General features: G+C 42.8%; 2 protein-coding genes across 2 annotated transcripts; both read right to left on the bottom strand.

The window, feature by feature from the left end:
- Window positions 1-3,278: 3,278 nt before the first annotated feature.
- Window positions 3,279-3,810, bottom strand: LOC147629634 (uncharacterized). Its single transcript, XM_086811927.1, has 2 exons — window positions 3,556-3,810; window positions 3,279-3,469 (listed from the first exon to the last, which is right to left on the bottom strand). Exons 1-2 carry the CDS (start codon window positions 3,808-3,810, stop codon window positions 3,464-3,466), a joined length of 261 nt encoding a protein of 86 aa, XP_086668053.1. The 3' UTR covers window positions 3,279-3,463.
- A 1,536-nt stretch (window positions 3,811-5,346) lies between these two features.
- On the bottom strand, window positions 5,347-8,478 carry LOC147629633 (uncharacterized). The gene is made up of 4 exons (XM_086811941.1): window positions 8,347-8,478; window positions 6,354-7,170; window positions 6,178-6,283; window positions 5,347-6,088 (listed from the first exon to the last, which is right to left on the bottom strand). Exons 1-4 carry the CDS (start codon window positions 8,443-8,445, stop codon window positions 5,653-5,655), a joined length of 1,458 nt encoding a protein of 485 aa, XP_086668067.1. The 5' UTR covers window positions 8,446-8,478; the 3' UTR covers window positions 5,347-5,652.
- Window positions 8,479-18,504: the final 10,026 nt, after the last annotated feature.

The following is an 18,504-nucleotide window of genomic DNA, read 5'->3' as shown; positions in this document are numbered from 1 at the left end:
AAACCAAGGTAATGGTCTTCACAATACCTGTCGCCCCTTCACATCCAGATTGAGATTCACATATAGAGGGGATCTTGTGGAGATTATCTCATCCTATGTCTACCTTGGTGTCACTTTCAGTGGCCCACGCTTCACAATGCTTCCCACAACACATGCCAGAGTGACATAGGGTTATGAAGCCTTGAGCTTACTTGAGCGGCAGTGCTTCCAAGCACATTTCCAGGAGCCTAGGATGAAGGGCTAGCTTTTTGACACCCTCGTCACACCAGCTTGATGTATGGAGTAGCCTTCTGGGGGCTAGATTTATCTGCTGAGGATTGGAATGAGGTCAGAGGCCCCAAGTCATGATGTTCTCCCGTATGATCCACAACAAACCATCAGTCCCACACCAGATTATCCAGGCAGAGTTTGTTGCAGCCTCGATGGTAGTGGATGCACTCTTCCAAATAGTCACATACCTCCATCGCATCAATCACATGGATCCCCATAGGTACCCGAGGTTTACCCTGGAGTCCTCAAGACAGCTAGCACTTGAGGGCCACTCTAGAGTATAGTATGCACTAGTTTCCTTGGTTCTCAGTATAGTATGCACTAATTTCCTTGGTTCTCAGTATATGGGCTCCGCACAGGTACCCGAGGTTTACCCTGGAGTCCTCAAGACAGCTAGCACTTGAGGGCCGCTCTAGAGTATAGTATGCACTAGTTTCCTTGGTTCTCAGTATATGGGCTCCGCATGGACCGCCTACCCCCCCTTCAATACAGTTTGGACTCCCCTTTTCTCCGGATCTCTCACGATCCGATTAGATCTTCTCAGCCTCTACACCAATTGCACATGGATCAAACCTTTGAAGCTCCCCCCCACCACGAAGATACACTTCTACATAGATCACTTCCTCACACTCACTAAGGATGGATTCATCCAGTAGCCGGGCTACTTGAGTGTTCACATGTCCTATGCCATGCGGATTGCGATTGGCCAGATACGGGTTTCATCCCATTGCCTCAGAGTGGAGACAGGTAGAGTTAAGTGCATCTTCAAAACTGGGAAGCTCATGCGGAGACCTACTAGGGAGGAGAGGATCTGCTGATTATGCCACATAGAGGTTGAGACAGAGGGGAATTACATATGCCGTTGCCTAGTATACTATGAGATCCACGAGAGGTTTCACTGTCTATTTCATGAGGGATTTGGTCCACTCTCGAGGATCATTAACTTCTAGGAGGACTAGTGTTGCCTAGGCCTCTTCCTACTTGAGCTCCATAGACACAAGGACACCTTCTCGAGAGAGCTTCGGCCCCAGCCACTCGGCCCCCTCCCTCGCCACCCAACCATCACGAGTTTCTTCCGGACCCAAGAGGTGGAGGACACCGATATAGTGGATCTTGTGGACCCTCCATGACCTACCTCGCCTTGAGAGGAGTTACCTTGGACCAAGCCTCCACACTCCAGCGTGCTTGACGCCCCGGCCCCCCCGTCGATCATCATCACGATCACCTCATCAGCTCCTCCAAGACATTCTCCACCGACATCGAGCTACCTTTCCACGTGACGTAGCTAAGGGAGACCGCTCGGCCATACTCATTAGCCCCATGCTATATTTTGGAGTGGTATACATTTACTCGGAGCTGATGCAGCTCTTATGTTTCTATGTTCTTAGTATTTCCATGATGAGTTTCCATGGACATTTTTATATCACCTAAGTGAGATCACCTAAGTGAGATAGCTATGTTTATGCTTTCTTTCTATTTTATTTTCCATTCCATGATGAGATATGCCATGAACATTATTGTATCACTTTGGTCTAGATTTAGATGCTAATCAAGATTGAGATCACTAAGCACTCAATAATCTCAAGGAAACAATAAAGGGTACCTTGGAGTGGTCACTCGACATAGGACACAACGCAGGTCGTCTTGTTCTGAGAGAGAGAGTTAGCCTATGGTATCTCAGTACCATCGACACAAATGACACAGACAACAATAATGCATAGGCTCTCTCTCTCTCTCTCTCTCTCTCTCTCTCTCTCTCTCTCTCTCTCTCTCTCTCTCTCTCTCTCTCTCTCTCTCTAGAGTTAGCCTATGGTATCTCAGTACCATCGACACAAATGACACAGACAACAATAATGCATAGGCTCTCTCTCTCTCTCTCTCTCTCTCTCTCTCTCTCTCTCTCTCTCTCTCTCTCTCTCTCTCTTTGTTTCATTTCAGTAACCCGTGTAGGCTAACTCTCTCTTGTTTTTTTGTGTTGGCTACTGAGATTTATGGTTGTATCTCAGGAGTAGTGTCTACTCCCTTACAATAATTTGGACAAGTTTAACTCAAATTTAGATGCAAATCATGATTGAGATCACTAAACTCAATTGAGATAGTTGTACTCACATTTGAGCTACATGCTTTGAAAGAGTAGAATAGCGATGAATGAAGATGAAGTTGAGCTACTGATACTTGGGATTAATAACCTTTAATCAAGGATTATTGGACTTAACAAAACCTTAATAAAAAGGGAAGTGTAGGCCTGGATCTCTACACTCAACTCCATTTGCAAATCTGACTCCACAGGCACGTCCAGGACCTTTGAAAATCCTCGGGTATGGCTGGACTTAGCCTGATTTCACGTGAGCTCATCAATTTTTAACTTTTGCCCAAAAATTTAAGCACCGACTGTAGCATCGAATTCACACATTTATTGGCATTTTTGTTTGATTCCTCTGGTGTATAGATTTTCCCTAAGGTGCTCTACATTCTCCTAGAAGGGCTTGCCCCCAATGATGGAGAGAAAATGGAGAACCAAGGTTTTTGAATGGTACCCACTACTTTGAGCTTGTGGATAAGGTTGACTAGGGTGCGTCTATTTAGCGAGCCAAGAGCAGTGAGCATAGAGCAGTGAGTAGAAATAAAGTCCTTGTGAAAGTGAGCAAGTAGGGGCATGGTATGATGTTAAGCGAGCATGTAATGTTAAAGAGAAGAGTGAAACCATAGTGCAACTCTATAATGAACAGAACAAAGAAGACTAAAAAAGTTTAAAAATGACTATTGCAAATAAAGCATTTTCAAATGAATGGTGTGGATATAAAAAATCACTACAAAACTCATACTACTTGGCTCGCTAAAAAGACGTTGAATTGGTCATTGAGCTACTAATAGAAACAAACTATTGTTTGCAACCACATGGAAACCACAACGACCAGAGAGCATAGAAATCAAGCCATTAAGATGCACACCAATTTTAATAGCCATACCACTGACACAACAATATAATACTCTTTAGAAACCATAACCATAGGATTTAAAAATTTTATAATCCAAATAAAAATTGTCCAACAATCAGCTACATGCTATTGTAAAAAACATTCAGAAGCATAACATCCATCAAAACATTACTTCCAATAGTCCCAAAAAAATGATTGTCTCAATTAAAAAAAAAGACTATCTCTAATGGCATTCTGATGTAGACATGTGATCCTCATAACTGCAAGAGACACAAAGAAAAGAAAATAAGCTTTATCAATACAAAATTATTCTCTACTAACATATTTATCTTTTCAACATGCATACCTTTGCTGAGTATGGTTCTAACAAGTGATCATAGATCCGCTCATCCTTGTCTAACATTATGACATTGCGATCCATAAATGCTGCCACTAGCCCAAGAGTTCCAGTGCCAGCAAACAAATCCAAAATCGTGTCCCCAGGACGACTGAAGACGGAGACGATGTATTTGCTAAGCCGCTGACCTCTCTGACAACCGCCCCGCCATGGTCTACCCTTTCTCTTCACCTGATGGCACTCTTGAAAACGCACACAAACCATTAACCATATGCCATAAAGATCACCGAAAATCATTTTAAATTCTATCTTGATTTGAATGCATACATACATGTCAAAGATAAGATCTTGCCCTACATCAAGATCATCACCTAGTGCCAAATCCCTTAGTTGATCCCCATGCATCACAAAGCTTGTAGCAGGAGATGTTGAGCGAACAAAAACAGCCAATATTAGACAAGTGACCTACAAGCAAAGACACATTGGTTGTTCATGCATTTTCACCTTAAATGGGACAAAGAAGATTCGCACAAATGACAGCCCCAAAGAGAACAACACCAATACCTGGGTAGTAATCATTTGCCCCATTTTCTTCCCAATAGGTGGAGTACACCTCACAACCTGTCTATGATAAATGCCAAACCCAACGCTCTGTGCAACCTGCTCAATGGTCACTCCTTCTTCCATAGTGTAAAGGCATGTAAAGAAGCCTCGATCCGAGAGACAAGAATCAACAACTTTAAAAGTAGAGTCATACATGCCATCCCCAATCTTATTCCAATATGGAACCTTGTTTGCAACACAACCTCCAATGATGATATTTGAGGGGAAGTCTGCAAATATCAACTCCACACAGTAAATCGGACCCTCTACTCTTGACATTCCCTACTGTGCAAATAACATTCATGGCATCAAGCACTTGCTTTCCCAACGAGGATGCATCCTCCATGTTCACAAAAGTAGCTGCAAGGTCCTCAATACTGACATTGAAGGCATAAATGGTTCCTATAGACAGGTTTTTGACATTTAACACACATAGTCTCAAGTCAAAACAATCGGATCACGATAGAGATGAGGTAGGAAGCTCACATACCTGGAGCTTGCAATGTCTTGGTTATGATGTCAGTTGGTTGTATCCCGCCTGCACTACTATTGGATGTCTGTTGTTGACTCTGCTCCCTATTTGCTTCCATTGCTCGATTCACCTCCAATGCACGATTCACTATTTCCCTCCCTAAATTCACTGGCAATGACTTACGAAAAGAAGCCGATGCAATCGATGTTGCATGTGATGTGGATGTGGCCTCATTATGATCAATTTGCTGGCTACGAAGCTCCAATATAGACTTATGTTGGCGATACAGATCAAGCTCCTCCTCAGGCACATGGTTTCTTTCAAGGTCCAACCACCACGGGCAGAAACGAGACTCTATGCTTGACATGGCCTGTTCAATGACAAACATGGGTAAACACAACTCACCCTCAATATGAACATGTTTCTCAATCATGGATTCAAAATGACAAATTCAATCACTTACTCTTCCAAGCTTCAAATCGGCATACATATAAGATTGATTGTCAACACAAAGCCACACACTAGCGAGAGGGGGTAAAATATCCAATTGGTGCTCCTCAATTTCAGAAAGCAACCATCTGCAAGCCAAAGCACAAATGATAAAACAACACACAGAAAGAAGCATGCATGTTTTTTAACAAGGAATATCTGGGTTATGTTGGAGGAAAACCTATAAACGACTCGCCATGCAGCACTTTGTAGGCCTGGTTGATGGTCAATATCATGGCTAAATTTTATGCCTCCTTCGTGCACTTTGAAAGCCCTTTTGAAGTACTTTCTTCTGCATAGAACAACAAAAGAGGTGAATCGGCTCTCACTTGGCAACCTGACTCGATCGGCATTTTTAATATCATTTTGGATTCTCAAACCCAGCTCCGTGATCTGAAGCCAGTAGGAGTACATGTGCAGCCATTCCCTAACCTTTGTCTTATCATTTGGCATACCCTCAAGTGATCGCACTGCAGCCTGAGAGTTGTCCAATAGCTTGACAATGTGAGCCTTATCTGTGTCTCTGATGCAAGCAGAACCTATCATATTGAGCTTTTCCTCTCTGTGGCCACATGATTGCTTGACGCGTGCCATGGGAGGGAGAGCACTGCACACCAAAAGGCCTCACCGTTGGAGGGATCAGCAATCCTTGCATATTTTGATGTTTTTCCTCTGTAGAGAACTTCTACCTTTCGAGTCACATTCTCCCTAGCAGACTCGGCAAGTGGTCCATTTGATGCCTCATCAATTTTTTGCTCCATCTCATCCTTGAACAAGAGCCAAGTCATAATCTGGATTGGCAAATGAAGCCAACTAGGCCTTCCTCTGGCAGATGCACTCTGCATCTCTCTCTCAACCCATAGCTTGTCCTCATTGTCCAAATGTGCCATGAGAGTTGTTAGGTCGGACTCTCCCAATCTTCTTAGTTGAAATAGACGATCACCAAATGTGGTTGGCACAAATGCATAATCATGCGTCCTACAAAACAAAGAAGAAATATGTTAATATTCTTGAGTACAAACAACTTACTTGACATAGAAGGAGACTCTGATAACAAATTAACTTACTTGTTCAACCTGGACAATGAAAACAAAAGCTCACCCACATCCCTCCGCTCGAACACATAAAATTTACAGAGAACACAACAATGCATGGACAAATCCCCTTGAAACCCTGTAATAAAACACAAAATTAGGAAGGACAAAGAAGCATAAGAAACTATAACATCCCAATGAGAACTCACCTGTAGAAATGCAGTCCATCCAAGCATTGTGTCGATTATTACCATCAAGAATATGCACCATTTTTCGGCTCAAGTACGGACCCCACTCGGGGTCAAGTGCAAGAGTTTCCTCAAATTGTTGATTCACAGTCCTCCAATGCTCATCCCAAGATTCCTCCCTCTCTTGTGTCAATGGTGTCTCCTCCCCTTCCAAGTCCATAATTGATACTGTGAAAGCTCCCATGCTCTCAATGTACCCACCTAGTTTTTTGAAGCTTCGAGTAAGAGATTTATCTGTTGAGGGAGAAACCTTTCGGATTGCCTCCGTCTGGATCATCCTACAGAGAGGAACACGTGGAGGTGGAGACCTAAATTTGACTCCTATCCTATCTAAAAAGGCTTGTGGAGTAGATGTCTCTAGAATCTTCCCAAAAATATCAACCTTATTTTTTTTTTGCTTGCTTCCTTCAGTTTGGGTTGTGACAACTGTTTCTTCTTGATCCTCTAGTGGATGTGTGTTCTCTTCCCCCTCTATCTCTCTCCCAGTATCCTCAGTATTCTCACCTTCATCCTCATTATCACCACCTTGAGTATTCTCACCCTCATTTTGATCACCTTTATTTTCCTCAATTGCCCCCACTACATTTTGTCCATCCTCCTCATTTCTTTCATCACTATGTAGATGCTGCCTATCCATATCCACCTCCAGGTTAGTGTCATCTATGATATGTACCGCATGCTCTGTAGTAGTAGGGTTTGAGGAGGCGGCTTGCTCCAAAGTGCTAGAAAAATCAGCTTGCCTCCTTGTGTGTCTCGATGAGCTCTCACCTGGGCCAACCTGCACACTCTTTTTTCGCTTAGCAAGAGGTAACTCATCCATTTTTGCACAACAAGAACCTTTCAAGCAAGATGCTCTAGTGAAATGACTCGAACTCATTTGAAAACCAGATAGCCATGCAAAAATACAAGAACAAATCTTCAAATAGTATTGTACTCGTATTGTATAATTAATTGATTATTTTAACAGCAAATTCAGTAATACGACACAAACTTAAAGAAAAGGTGGCACATTCACTAAAGAGATTAAATTCAGAACTGCAACACAATCATCAAACAAAGGTGGCACATTCACTATCCAACAAAACGGCCAACTCATTATAACGAACAGAATATCTTTGAGATTATCATATGGAGTGCTTTGGCCCAAATTCCAAGGCATTCAAAGCCGTATTGAATATTTTAAAAAAATCTTCATTGGAAAATATTTACGGAGCCCTTTTCAGGTGTTCAATTTAAGGCATTCAAATTTATTGGAAAATATATAAAGATTCGGTAGCCCAAATCTGAAGGCATTCAATATTGAGTACTAATAAACTTTAGAAGTGATATTTTGCAATCCAACACTTTTTTAAGGACAAACTTTTTTCTTTTTGTGCTATTGTTCTTTAGATGCACATGTTTGCTGGTCTCCTCTCTCGACTGTGTGAGCCGTTTCTCAACCAAGAAGACATCAAATGTGAGTTTTTTGAGCTTCTTGTATACACAAAGTCTGCATAATATAGATAGTAGTAAGAGAGACAGTCTATGCAATGTGTTTGAGACAGCACCATATAGATAGCATGTTCTTACACTACTCTCTCCAAATTTCTGCCGCCGGGGGGATCCAAGGGGGGCCGAAGCTTGAAACGAACTCAAAATCGTGATGATTTTGTCAATGCTCGGCAGTAAAACATCCTATTATTTTGTGCACTGAGCGCACAAATTAATTCAAGAAAAATAGCAAGAGATAACGCCGCACATCTCTCACTGTGTGTGGAGTGTGGCAGCAGCAAAACATCCTATTATTTTGTGCGCTGAGCGCACAAATTAATTCAAGAAAAATAGCAAGAAGTAACGCCGCACATCTCATACTACTGTGTGTGGAGTGTGGCGGCAGCAAAACATCCTATTATTTTGTGCGCTGAGCGCACAAATTCATTCACGCAAAATAGCACAAATTCATGGATGATGATACCTTTCTGTGTCTCTTTGTTGGGGAGAAAGATTGGAGTGGGGAGAGGGCCCTGCGCATGAGATCAGCGTTTCTTTGCTGGGGAGACGTATGATGCTTCATGATCGCTTCTCTGCGTGTGTGTTCGAGGGAAGATGCTTCTGTGTGGAGGACGACTAAAAGCGTTAAGTAATTTCTTCATAAGAAGTAGCCGACTACTAAAAACCCTAAGTTAGGCACTGGACAAATTTTTTTATCCTAACACTAATGAATTTCAACACTAAAATTTAAGGGTTTGGTCAATATTTTTTCGATTTATTTAAATCTATAGCACAGTTATGCTATGGCATCCAACTGGTAGAGTTTTTGAAATCTAACAGGAGATTATGAAAAAGCGCAAGAACTAACACAAAGCAAATATGTGTGTGTGTGTGTGCGTGTGTGTGTGTATACATACACACACGTGTACACACAAACATATATACATATACACATGTACTCTTTTTGATACCCTTCATTATGACTATTTTTGCAATAAATATTTTTATTTGCTTCTACCCATAGTCTTAAAATGAGCCTGGTAAAATTGTATTATGGCTAGTATATGCTATTGATTAGAGCAAGAACATCTAGTATTAAAATATTTTTGGCTAATATTCAATGTAAATTCCTTAATTGTTGTTGTGATTGCATTATGCAGGGAGGCTCGTGTTTTCCTCCATTCTACAATGGGTGCATGCATCCGAGTCCCCTTCTTGAATGGCAAATGTCTTGTGTCAATCAACATGATCCGGGGGAAGCTTGGAACTATTGGTGGGATAAATGTGGAGGCCTTACTTGAAATTGGAGGAGAGTATGAGCCCATTTGTCCTTTACACTTGTATGCAGGGATTGGAGACGAGGCATATTTTATCTTGGAGCATTCATTGTCCTCTGTATATATTGCCAAATCAGAGATTTATTTTGAGACCCCAGAACAAGGCCCCTCAACTATATTTCCTCCCGGTTCTCGAAAGAGTACTCCAATGTAAGTGGCATTAACTTTGACTTTGACATTTTCTGTTTTGCATTGCGCATTGAATTAGAGAGCATTGTGCTTTACAGTGACTTGGACACTGAAGAGATAGAAGAAATCAATGTCCAAGCACATGGGTCATTGCAAGAGGAGATAGAGGTCTCTCCTGTGGAAAAGTGCTTTCAACATTTGGAAGAGGAAGATGTTCAGTTTGATACTGCGGTCTCTTGCTTTCAAATAATCCGCATGTTACCTCCTACTGATGTCTTGCACACTTTAATCCATGATTGTGATTACAAAGGCAAGGTAAAAGAGCTTCCCAAGGTGTACCCAGAGTTCAGTACATATGAGCTTGAAGGTGGGAAAGGTATGGAAGGGATGGAGCAAAAATACGAGGGCAACATTTGGACAAAGCCACAAATGCAAACTAGGGCCAATAAAACTTTTGTTCTTAGGAAGAGCTTCTACGGGGGAACCTTCCAGTGCATGAATGAGCACTGCTCCTTTAGGACACGTATGAATCAACCAAACAAACTCCATTGGAATGGGCAGCTGATAAAATCTCCAAAATATGGGAATTTAGCAATTGGGAGCTTCGGGAACCTTGAGTGTTTTTTCTGCAAGCATGTGCCAATGTGTCTTAAAGAATGTCCTGCCTGTGTCTATTATTTTATGCCAAAAGAATCAATGCATAGCAGACTATTTATTCATTATGGCAAACATACACACATGGTTTCCAAGGGAAACCGCCGAGCATCGATACGAAATATCAAGGCCTTTGTAGCACGTGCAGTGGGCATCGACCACAACGCTGGGCCCAGAAAGGTACAAATGATTGTGGCAAGGGAGGTGGTTCTAAGAGCATTCACTGATGATGACAAGGCACAGGGAGAATTCATGACAGAGAGGGAGCTACAGGAGATGTCGCAAGAGTTGCAAAGTTTGATAAATGTCAAAAAGTACGTAGGAAGTGAAATTTAGCAAAGAATAGTATGCAATTATCATCTTTAATACACTAAGTATGCTTTATGAATGCAGGGTGAAGCAGATGGTAATGCAAACACGAAAAACAACACGGCCTCTGGGTGAAGGATATGAAGCCATTCTTAATCTAAAAAGAACATGCCATTTTGAGTTCTTCCATGGTTCTCGATTTCCATTGCAAGCCACCACTACTACTGAGCGTTGCTTTATCTTTAAGATGTCTACTACTGGACCTGGTTCTGGGATTGACATTGTTCGGCGAATGGACAAGGATGGTAATGGGGATCTTAATCAAGCATGGGTCTGCTTTGATCATGTGCATACTGGATGGCATACAATGGGAGCACATGTTTATGACCACATGTAAGTTACAAGCGGTAGAGAGCATTGTTTAATTTGTGTCTTTAATATAACTCTGTTTCCATTTGTGGCATGCAGGATTGGTGAGCTATTGACAATAGCAACTTGTGAATTTAGAGAAGAGGATGAGGATGCTCAAGTCATGTTTTGGGAAAATATGAATTTGGTAATGGTGGAGCACACAGGGAAGGTAGCAATTTTTTTTGGGTTTATGGTGGCGGATGAGGCTGGCGCTAACTGGAATGCAGTGAGACGTGTCTTCAACGACGGAAAGGAGATGATTGAAAGGGAAAGGTCATGTTTATGGCATTGGGAAGACAACCTTCGTGTCCACACGCAGAGGTACATCTATAGCCCACATCAAGAAAAGCACAGGGAGATGTGTGAGAAGTGGAGGACTGCCCCAAACAAAGAAAGTGCCCTTCAGCAATTTCGCAGGATACGAGCATGGTGGGCAACTGGCAAGGCAGCTGATAGAAACATCCCTAAGCTTCTTAGCTGGTTGAGTTGGTGGCACTATAGGGTTAGTCGATGGGGTCATTTCATTTTAAAGGTAATGTTTGTAAGAGATTATTCATTGTATTATTGTGTGCCTCCTACTTATGTGCACTGCATTGTTTTTAATCAATTTCTACCACTCTCTTGTAGGATGGAGAGCCTATTGTCAATGCTCTTGTCATAAGGACAAATATGTCAGAGACCAAGCATGCAAGCTGGTTGGCAGGGGAGGGGTATAGGCAAAAGATTAGTCTTTATGATGCTTGTGTGACAGATCTAATCAATGCTTACTTCCAATGTGCCAGACAACTGGCTTTCTTGGAAGGAAAATACACAGGTTGTGGGCCTACATTGGAGCTTTTGGTTGAGAGAGCTCTTTCTCGACAGAAAGCAAGTCCATCCCCAATAGCTACCTCACGAGCAGTGGATGATGCAGTGGTTGGCGGGGACCCCTATGTTTTCAAATAGGGTAAAATTCAAGGGTGAGAATAAAACTATTCGAGCCAAAAGGCCACTACACGACTCGACAGAAGAAAACTTTGGCAACTCTAGCCATAGGCCTGAGTTTAACTATGTGACAAGAGAGAGGTTAGAGCCTGCAATAGAGGTCGATGAGCAATGCAAAGTTTTAGAGAGCCTTGAAAGTGATGTGCATGATACAAAGTGGGCCTTGCGGAGGATACCAACAGTGAATCGAGTTGAGTGCAACCACTGGGCATCAGGGAAAAAGTGTAGCTCAAGGTTGCGAGGGGGTGATGTCAGTCCTTGTTTTTGGAGTGATTGTCAACTATCCTCCTGGAAAAAGGAGAAGTATTGCTATTTTTGTAATACAGATGTTAGGCACACTTGGAAAATTACAAAGACAATATTACATCCACCAGAGGATGTCCCTTGTGTTTGGCCCATTGCTAAAGGTACCAAGTTACAAGTGAAAGAAGCCTGCAAGCTTATTAGAGCAGGATATGACATTGGTATTCCTCTTGAGTTTTTTCTAGAAAAGGAGCTTGCAAAAGGCACTAGCGAGACAAACAAGGAGGTGAAACAATTTCCATATCGACGAGGAATTTCAAAGGCTGCATTTGGTCAAATCACTACAGCCTTAGATATGCATGCAGAAGTTGTAGGCAGCCATATACATATAGAAGGGGTAAAGGAAACATTTAGTATTAATCCATTGACCAATGGGAGCCAAGACACATCTCTGATAGAGGTCACTATTCAGAAGAATCCAATGTGTTCATGTGTGGAGTTCAGAGATAGAGTGGCCAAGAAAAGACCATATCTTGCATGCAAGCACATATACTTTGTGTTCTTAATGATTCTTGGACAGGATGTGAACAACAATATGCATATTCATCAAGTTTGTATTTCTGAGAGAATTGTAAAAGACATGCTAACTAAGTCTATTAGAAGTCATCCTCAACAGCTTTAGGAACCTGCAACCCACTTTAGTTGAAATATGTATGGGGGTCATGTCATACCAGCTGAACCGTAGTACTTGTTTTGGAAATATTTTGGTTATTTTATAAAATTTCCTGTCTATTGTCTTTTGTTTGCTAATGGCTCTCCAACATTGTGAATACTATAGATTCAATATCTTTTTAGCGAGCCAAGCAATATGGGTTTAATAGTGATTTTTTGTATCTGCACCATTGGTTCGAAAAAAAAATTATTGCAATGGTCATTTTAGAACATTTCATGTCTTCTTTGTTTGATTGCTACAGAATTGCACTGTGGTTCCACTCTTCTCTTTAACATTTCATGCTCGCTTAACATCATACCATGCCCCTACCTGCTCACTTTCACAAGAACATGAGCTCTACTCATTACTTTGTGCTCGCTGCTCTTGGCTCGCTTTTTGACCACCCCCAGATAGAGATTCTAAAAAGCTTAATTATGCCTAATGAAGCCACTGATTTTTGCCAATCCTGAATGTTGAGAATGAATTACTAACCTAGCTCTGACAAGTTGAAAAAATGCATGATTTGAGATGGCTATAGAGTGAGTGATGGTTGCAAGAGAGAGCTAAGGTGGATAAAAGATGAAGGAAGACATCATTAGAGCATTATATCAACACTAATTGAATTGATTAAGGCTAATCAACACATCACATTTAAGCATTATCAAAATGAGCTTGTTACATCCATTTATAGCTCTCATTCACATTTTCTATGCACACTTGTGCCATCCATGTGTTCACATAAATGCTTCCTCACATGCCTTGTGCACCCTTGCACCTTCCATATGCCTACATTCATCCATGTGTTCATAAATGCTGCTCACATGCCTTGTGCACCCTTGCACCTTCCATATGCCTACTTTTTTGCCATTGACCACCTTTTACATTAATCCATTAACATCCCCTAATAACCTTAGCTTACATCCATTCCATTTTCATAGCATCCTAATCTTCTTCTACCTTATTCCCACATACATGTGCCCCCCATACATGACATGACGGGTCGAATTATGAGTTTCATAAGTCATAGACTATGGTTCAAAGGGTCAAAGGAAACCCAAATATGAAGATATATATGGAATGTCCACCCCAAGCGGAGGCCAAAAGAAGATTCCAAGAAGAAGGTGGGAAATAGCCCAAATGGGTGCTCACTTCAAGGGAGATTGTGCTCAAATCTAGGTAGGATTAGGGGATGTCTTAATTAAAATTAAGAGCCACAATTAGTGTCTAATGAAGATGTACTCAAGCCTATATAAAGGCCCTCTATCTAATGGATTATTATATGAGCTTTTTGCTAAACCTACTGTCTTGTCACTACGCTCTAGTTTTTTTACCATTAGTCTTCATCTCTTTCATAAATTCATGCTAATCCATTTCTACACACCCCAATCCTCTCTAGGCATAAAGTTGTGCATGTGTTTGTGTGTGTGAAGGAGAGAGAGAGAGAGAGAGGAGGGGGAGAGAGAGAGAGAGAGAGAGAGAGAGAGAGAGAGAGAGAGAGAGAAAGAGAGAGAGAGATCAAAAAATCTGAAACATGAAGCATGTGTGTGTGTGTGTGTGAGAGAGAGAGAGAGAGAGAGAGTGTGTGTGTGTGTGTGTGGGTGAGAGAGAGAGAGAGAGAGAGAGAGAGAGAGAGAGAGAGAGAGAGAGAGAGAGAGAGTGTGTGTGTGTGTGTGTGTGTGTGTGTGTGTGTGTGTGTGTGTGAGAGAGAGAGAGAGAGAGAGAGAGAGAGAGAGAGAGTGCGTGCGTGCGTGCGTGCGTGTGTGTGTGTGTGTGTGTGTGTGTGTGTGTGTGAGAGAGAGAGAGAGAGAGAGAGAGAGAGAGAGAGAGAGAGAGAGAGAGAGACCATCCTTGAGATGATCACGCTTTTAGAGAATTCATGTAGTCATCTTCATGGTTAGAGAGATCCCCATCCCTCTACCATGCATCTTGTTGCATCATTGGAGCATGCTCGAGAATCTACGTACCCTCGATGATATAGAGTCTTTAACAGCATGGTTAGAGACCCAACAGTGTGGACATGTGTGTTGTGGCTTGTCACTTTGAGAGGTTTTGACACTTCCACATATCAGAGATAGGATGCTGAGTTGTTAGTTTGAGAGGATGGGCGAGTGGCAACTATAGGTCCACTTAAGCAACTTGGTGCACCAAGCCGCTTGGTGCACTCATATAGCTATGGTGTCCCATATTCTCCTATGATATGTGGCGTACTATGGTGCCATTCCCCATCATCATAAGATTCCAATATGCTTTTTGCACAACTCTATGATGAGTTCATTTTGGACTATCATGATCAGGCCATGGTGTAGGCCATCTACAAGACCAAGACAAGAAGCTCAGGGAGCAAACTAGGCATCTCTCCCCTGCACTTTGGACACCATGTGGGTAGGAGATTCTTCCTTTTGACATAGTGCATGAGCTTGGTATATAAATGGGTCATCAAATATGTGATGCTACTAAGACCATTCGATATGTGGTGGGTCTTTTCTCGGAGACAATCACTACCATGATATTCCCCAAACCCTTTTAGAGTAATCGTATTATGATTTGTACTTCTAGGTAGGGGAGTTATCCATGTGGTGGGTCTTTTCTTGGAGCAGATCACTACCACGGTATTCACCCAAACCCTTCTAGAGTAATCTTTTTATGATTTGTATTCTAGATAAGGGAGTTATCCACCAAGATTTTATTTTGTTTGTGTAGGACACCACGTCAGTGTTAGCGATTGGACAAAGTGTAGTTTTAGCACATTTGCAGGCTTCTACTTCAGGTGCATCATGTTCCCCTACACCCCCCTAGCCATGTGAGTCCATTGTTTTGGTTAATTCCCCTTGCTCATGTATGCTTTTTTTTTATTTATCTTAAAACTCATCACTTTAATTTTTTAGGATGCTGAGATAGATGAGCTTCATCTCGAAATGTTTCTCGGATTTCTTTGGAGTTATAAGAGCATGACCAAGAGCTAGAGCACCATAGATAGTTGGTCCGCGAGGTGGATATGGAGAGATGGATCGTGAAAAGAGCACTATATCAGGGAGTGCAGGCAAGACTTGGCAGAGATGAAATGCACCACCATGTTATGCCCAACATTGTGATATATCCCCTATAGCCGGCCCTCAGTGCTTTGGGAGATCACATGTGGATGGCCAGACAGATTATTGCAGGTGGTGGGTTTGACACATGGGGGTGTACACATTAGGGTGCCACCATAGCTTTAATTTATACAACCTTGTCCCTCTATTGGCGATGTGAATTCTACTAGGTGATTGACATGTTGCGCCATGGTGTAGGCTTTGGTTTATATCATCGCCTTTGGGGCGTGAATAGATCTTCACACACACGGAGATCGATTGGTAGCACTCACCATCGATAGACTATATTGGATATCATTACTTTGACGACGATGGATATGTTGCACATGATTTGCCAAATGATTTTGAGGCACCAGTACAGATGGACATGTCAGCCGAGGAGGAGGCTTTGGTTTATATCGCCTTTGGGGTGTGAATAGATCTTCACACACACAGAGATCAATTGGTAGCACTGACCATCGGCAGACTATATTGGATATCATTGCTGACGATGATGGATATGTTGCACATGATTTGCCAAATGATTTTGAGGCACCAGTACAGATGGACATGTCAGCCGAGGAGGAGGTGGCAACAAAGAGCATGATGGGCTTGTGCATAGACAAATTTATTGAGGAGGCTAGAGAGGTGGCATTAGGCATGCCACTTGGAGCAGGGAGTTTGGTGGACCCATTGCTTGATAATTTTTTGTGGTACCACACCCATCCCACGGCGGGGGGTAAAACATGGCAAGTGGGGGGAGAGAAACCCCATGGAACCACGTGCCAAATTTCACCCCCATCATTGGGCAGATGCTGGATGAGTCTGATATCCTTCCCAAACTCACTCTTTTTTGCATAATACGGGACCCCTTGGCTTGTATGCAAAAAAGAGCAGGTTGGAACAAACCACCACACCCATGGCCCAATGGGAGTGAAACTTGGGGGAGATCAATCCCATCATGGACCCACTTGCCAAGTTTCATCCCCATCGAACAGTGTTGGATGGGTGTGGTGTCCTGCCTAAACTTGCTTTTTTTTTTGCATACGCAACCCCTTGGCCGTATGCAAAAAAGACTGGGTTGCACCACAACACAACACCTATCCGACGTCTGATGTGGGTGAAACTTGGCAAGTGCCCCACTTACCAAGTTTCACCCACATCGGCGGATGCCGAATGGGTGTGATGTCCAACCCAAATCCACTCTCTTTTACATACAAGACCCCTTGGGCCGTGTGCAAAAAAGAGCGAGTTACACCACGCTTCCACACCCATCGAGCGGATGGGGGTGACATTTAACAAGTGGATAGAAGAGAAACCAACCCCATGGACACAATTTCAAAGTTTCACCCCCATCAAACTGGATGGGTGTGATTTCCTCCCCCAACTTACTCTTTTTGGCATAAGGGACTCCTTGGGACATATGCAAAAAAGAGCAAGTTGCACCACACCACCAAACCGATGGAGGTGAAATTTGGCATGGGGGAAGAGAAACCCTAGGGATCTACTTGTTGCCAAGTTTTGTCGACATACTTAAACCTGCTCGTTTTTACATATGGGACCCCTTGGCCCGTATGTTTAAAAAAAGACTGGGTTGGACCACATGCCACACCTATCAAGCACCCAATGGGAATGAAACTTAGCAAGTTGGGGGAGAACAATCCCATGGACCCACTTGCCAAGTTTTATCCCCCCCATTGGATGTAGATGGGTGTGATGTCTTGCTTAAACTTGCTCTTTTTTGCATATTTGACTCCTTGGGCCATATGTAAAAAAGAGCGGGTTACACCACGCTACCACATGGACATCTGATGGGGGTGGAACTTGGCAAGTGGGGGGAGAGAAACCCCATGGACCCACTTGCCATGTTTCACCTCCATTAGTTTCCAGATGGGTGTGATGTCCTACCCAAACCAGAGGATCCCTTGGGCCGTATGCAAAAAATGGAAAATTGCACCACATTCCACATCCATCTGGTGTTTGATGGGGGTGTAACTTGGAAAGTGGAAGAAGAGCAACCTTATGGACCCAATTGCCAAGTTTCACCCCCATCACAATTGCCAAGTTTAATCCCCATCAATGGATGGGTGTGATGTCCTACCCAAACCTGCTCATTTTTGCATACAAGACCCCTTGGGCAGTATGAAAAAAGAGTAGGTTACACCAAACCATTACACCGATCCGAGTATCAGATGGGGGTCAAACTTGACAAGTGGTAGGAGATCAAACCCATGGATCCACTTGTGCTAAGTTTCACCCCATCACGTTGAATGTGTGTGATGCCTTTTTTGCATTCAGAACCCCTTGGTCCATATACAAAAAAGAGCAAGCTGCACCACATTGCCACACCCATCTGGCCGAAGGGTATGAAAATTTACATATAGTGGGAGAGACACCTATGCCAAGTTTCATCCCCATTGAACAGGTGTGATGTAGTGTCCAAACTTTCTCTTTTTGCATATGAGACCCCTTGGGTTGTATGCAAAAAAGAGCGGGTTACACCGCACTACCACCCATCTAACAAGTGGGGGAGAGAAACCCCTAAACTCACTTGCCAAGTTTCACCCCCATCAGATGCTAGAAACTTGGCAAGTGAGGTCCATGGGGCTTGGCAAGTGGGGGGAGAGCAATCCCATGGAGTCACTTGCCAAGTTTCACCCCCATCAGACGTCGGATGTGCGTGTTGTCCTACCCAAACCTTGTTTTTTTCATACGGGACCCCTTGGCCTGTATGTAAAAAAGAGTAGGTTGGATCACACCACCACACCCATCCAATGGGGGTGACACTTGGCAAC

This window comes from Cibotium barometz, chromosome 17 (assembly GCF_041138505.1).
Source record: "Cibotium barometz isolate CiBa-2024 chromosome 17, ASM4113850v1, whole genome shotgun sequence".
NCBI lineage: Eukaryota > Viridiplantae > Streptophyta > Polypodiopsida > Cyatheales > Cibotiaceae > Cibotium > Cibotium barometz.
This window is presented reverse-complemented; position numbering and strand designations above follow the sequence as displayed.

What these genes read in the sequence shown, in the direction of transcription:
- LOC147629633 (XM_086811941.1), bottom strand. Translation starts at nt 8,445, where the DNA reads ATGAAGCATCATACGTCTCCCCAGCAAAGAAACGCTGATCTCATGCGC. An exon ending in GATGGACTGCATTTCTACAG is followed by an intron (nt 6,284 to 6,353) that starts GTGAGTTCTCAT and finishes GTTTTATTACAG; the next exon opens with GGTTTCAAGGGGATTTGTCC. An exon ending in TCATTGTCCAGGTTGAACAA is followed by an intron (nt 6,089 to 6,177) that starts GTAAGTTAATTT and finishes TTTGTTTTGTAG; the next exon opens with GACGCATGATTATGCATTTG.
- LOC147629634 (XM_086811927.1), bottom strand. Translation starts at nt 3,810, where the DNA reads ATGGTTTGTGTGCGTTTTCAAGAGTGCCATCAGGTGAAGAGAAAGGGT.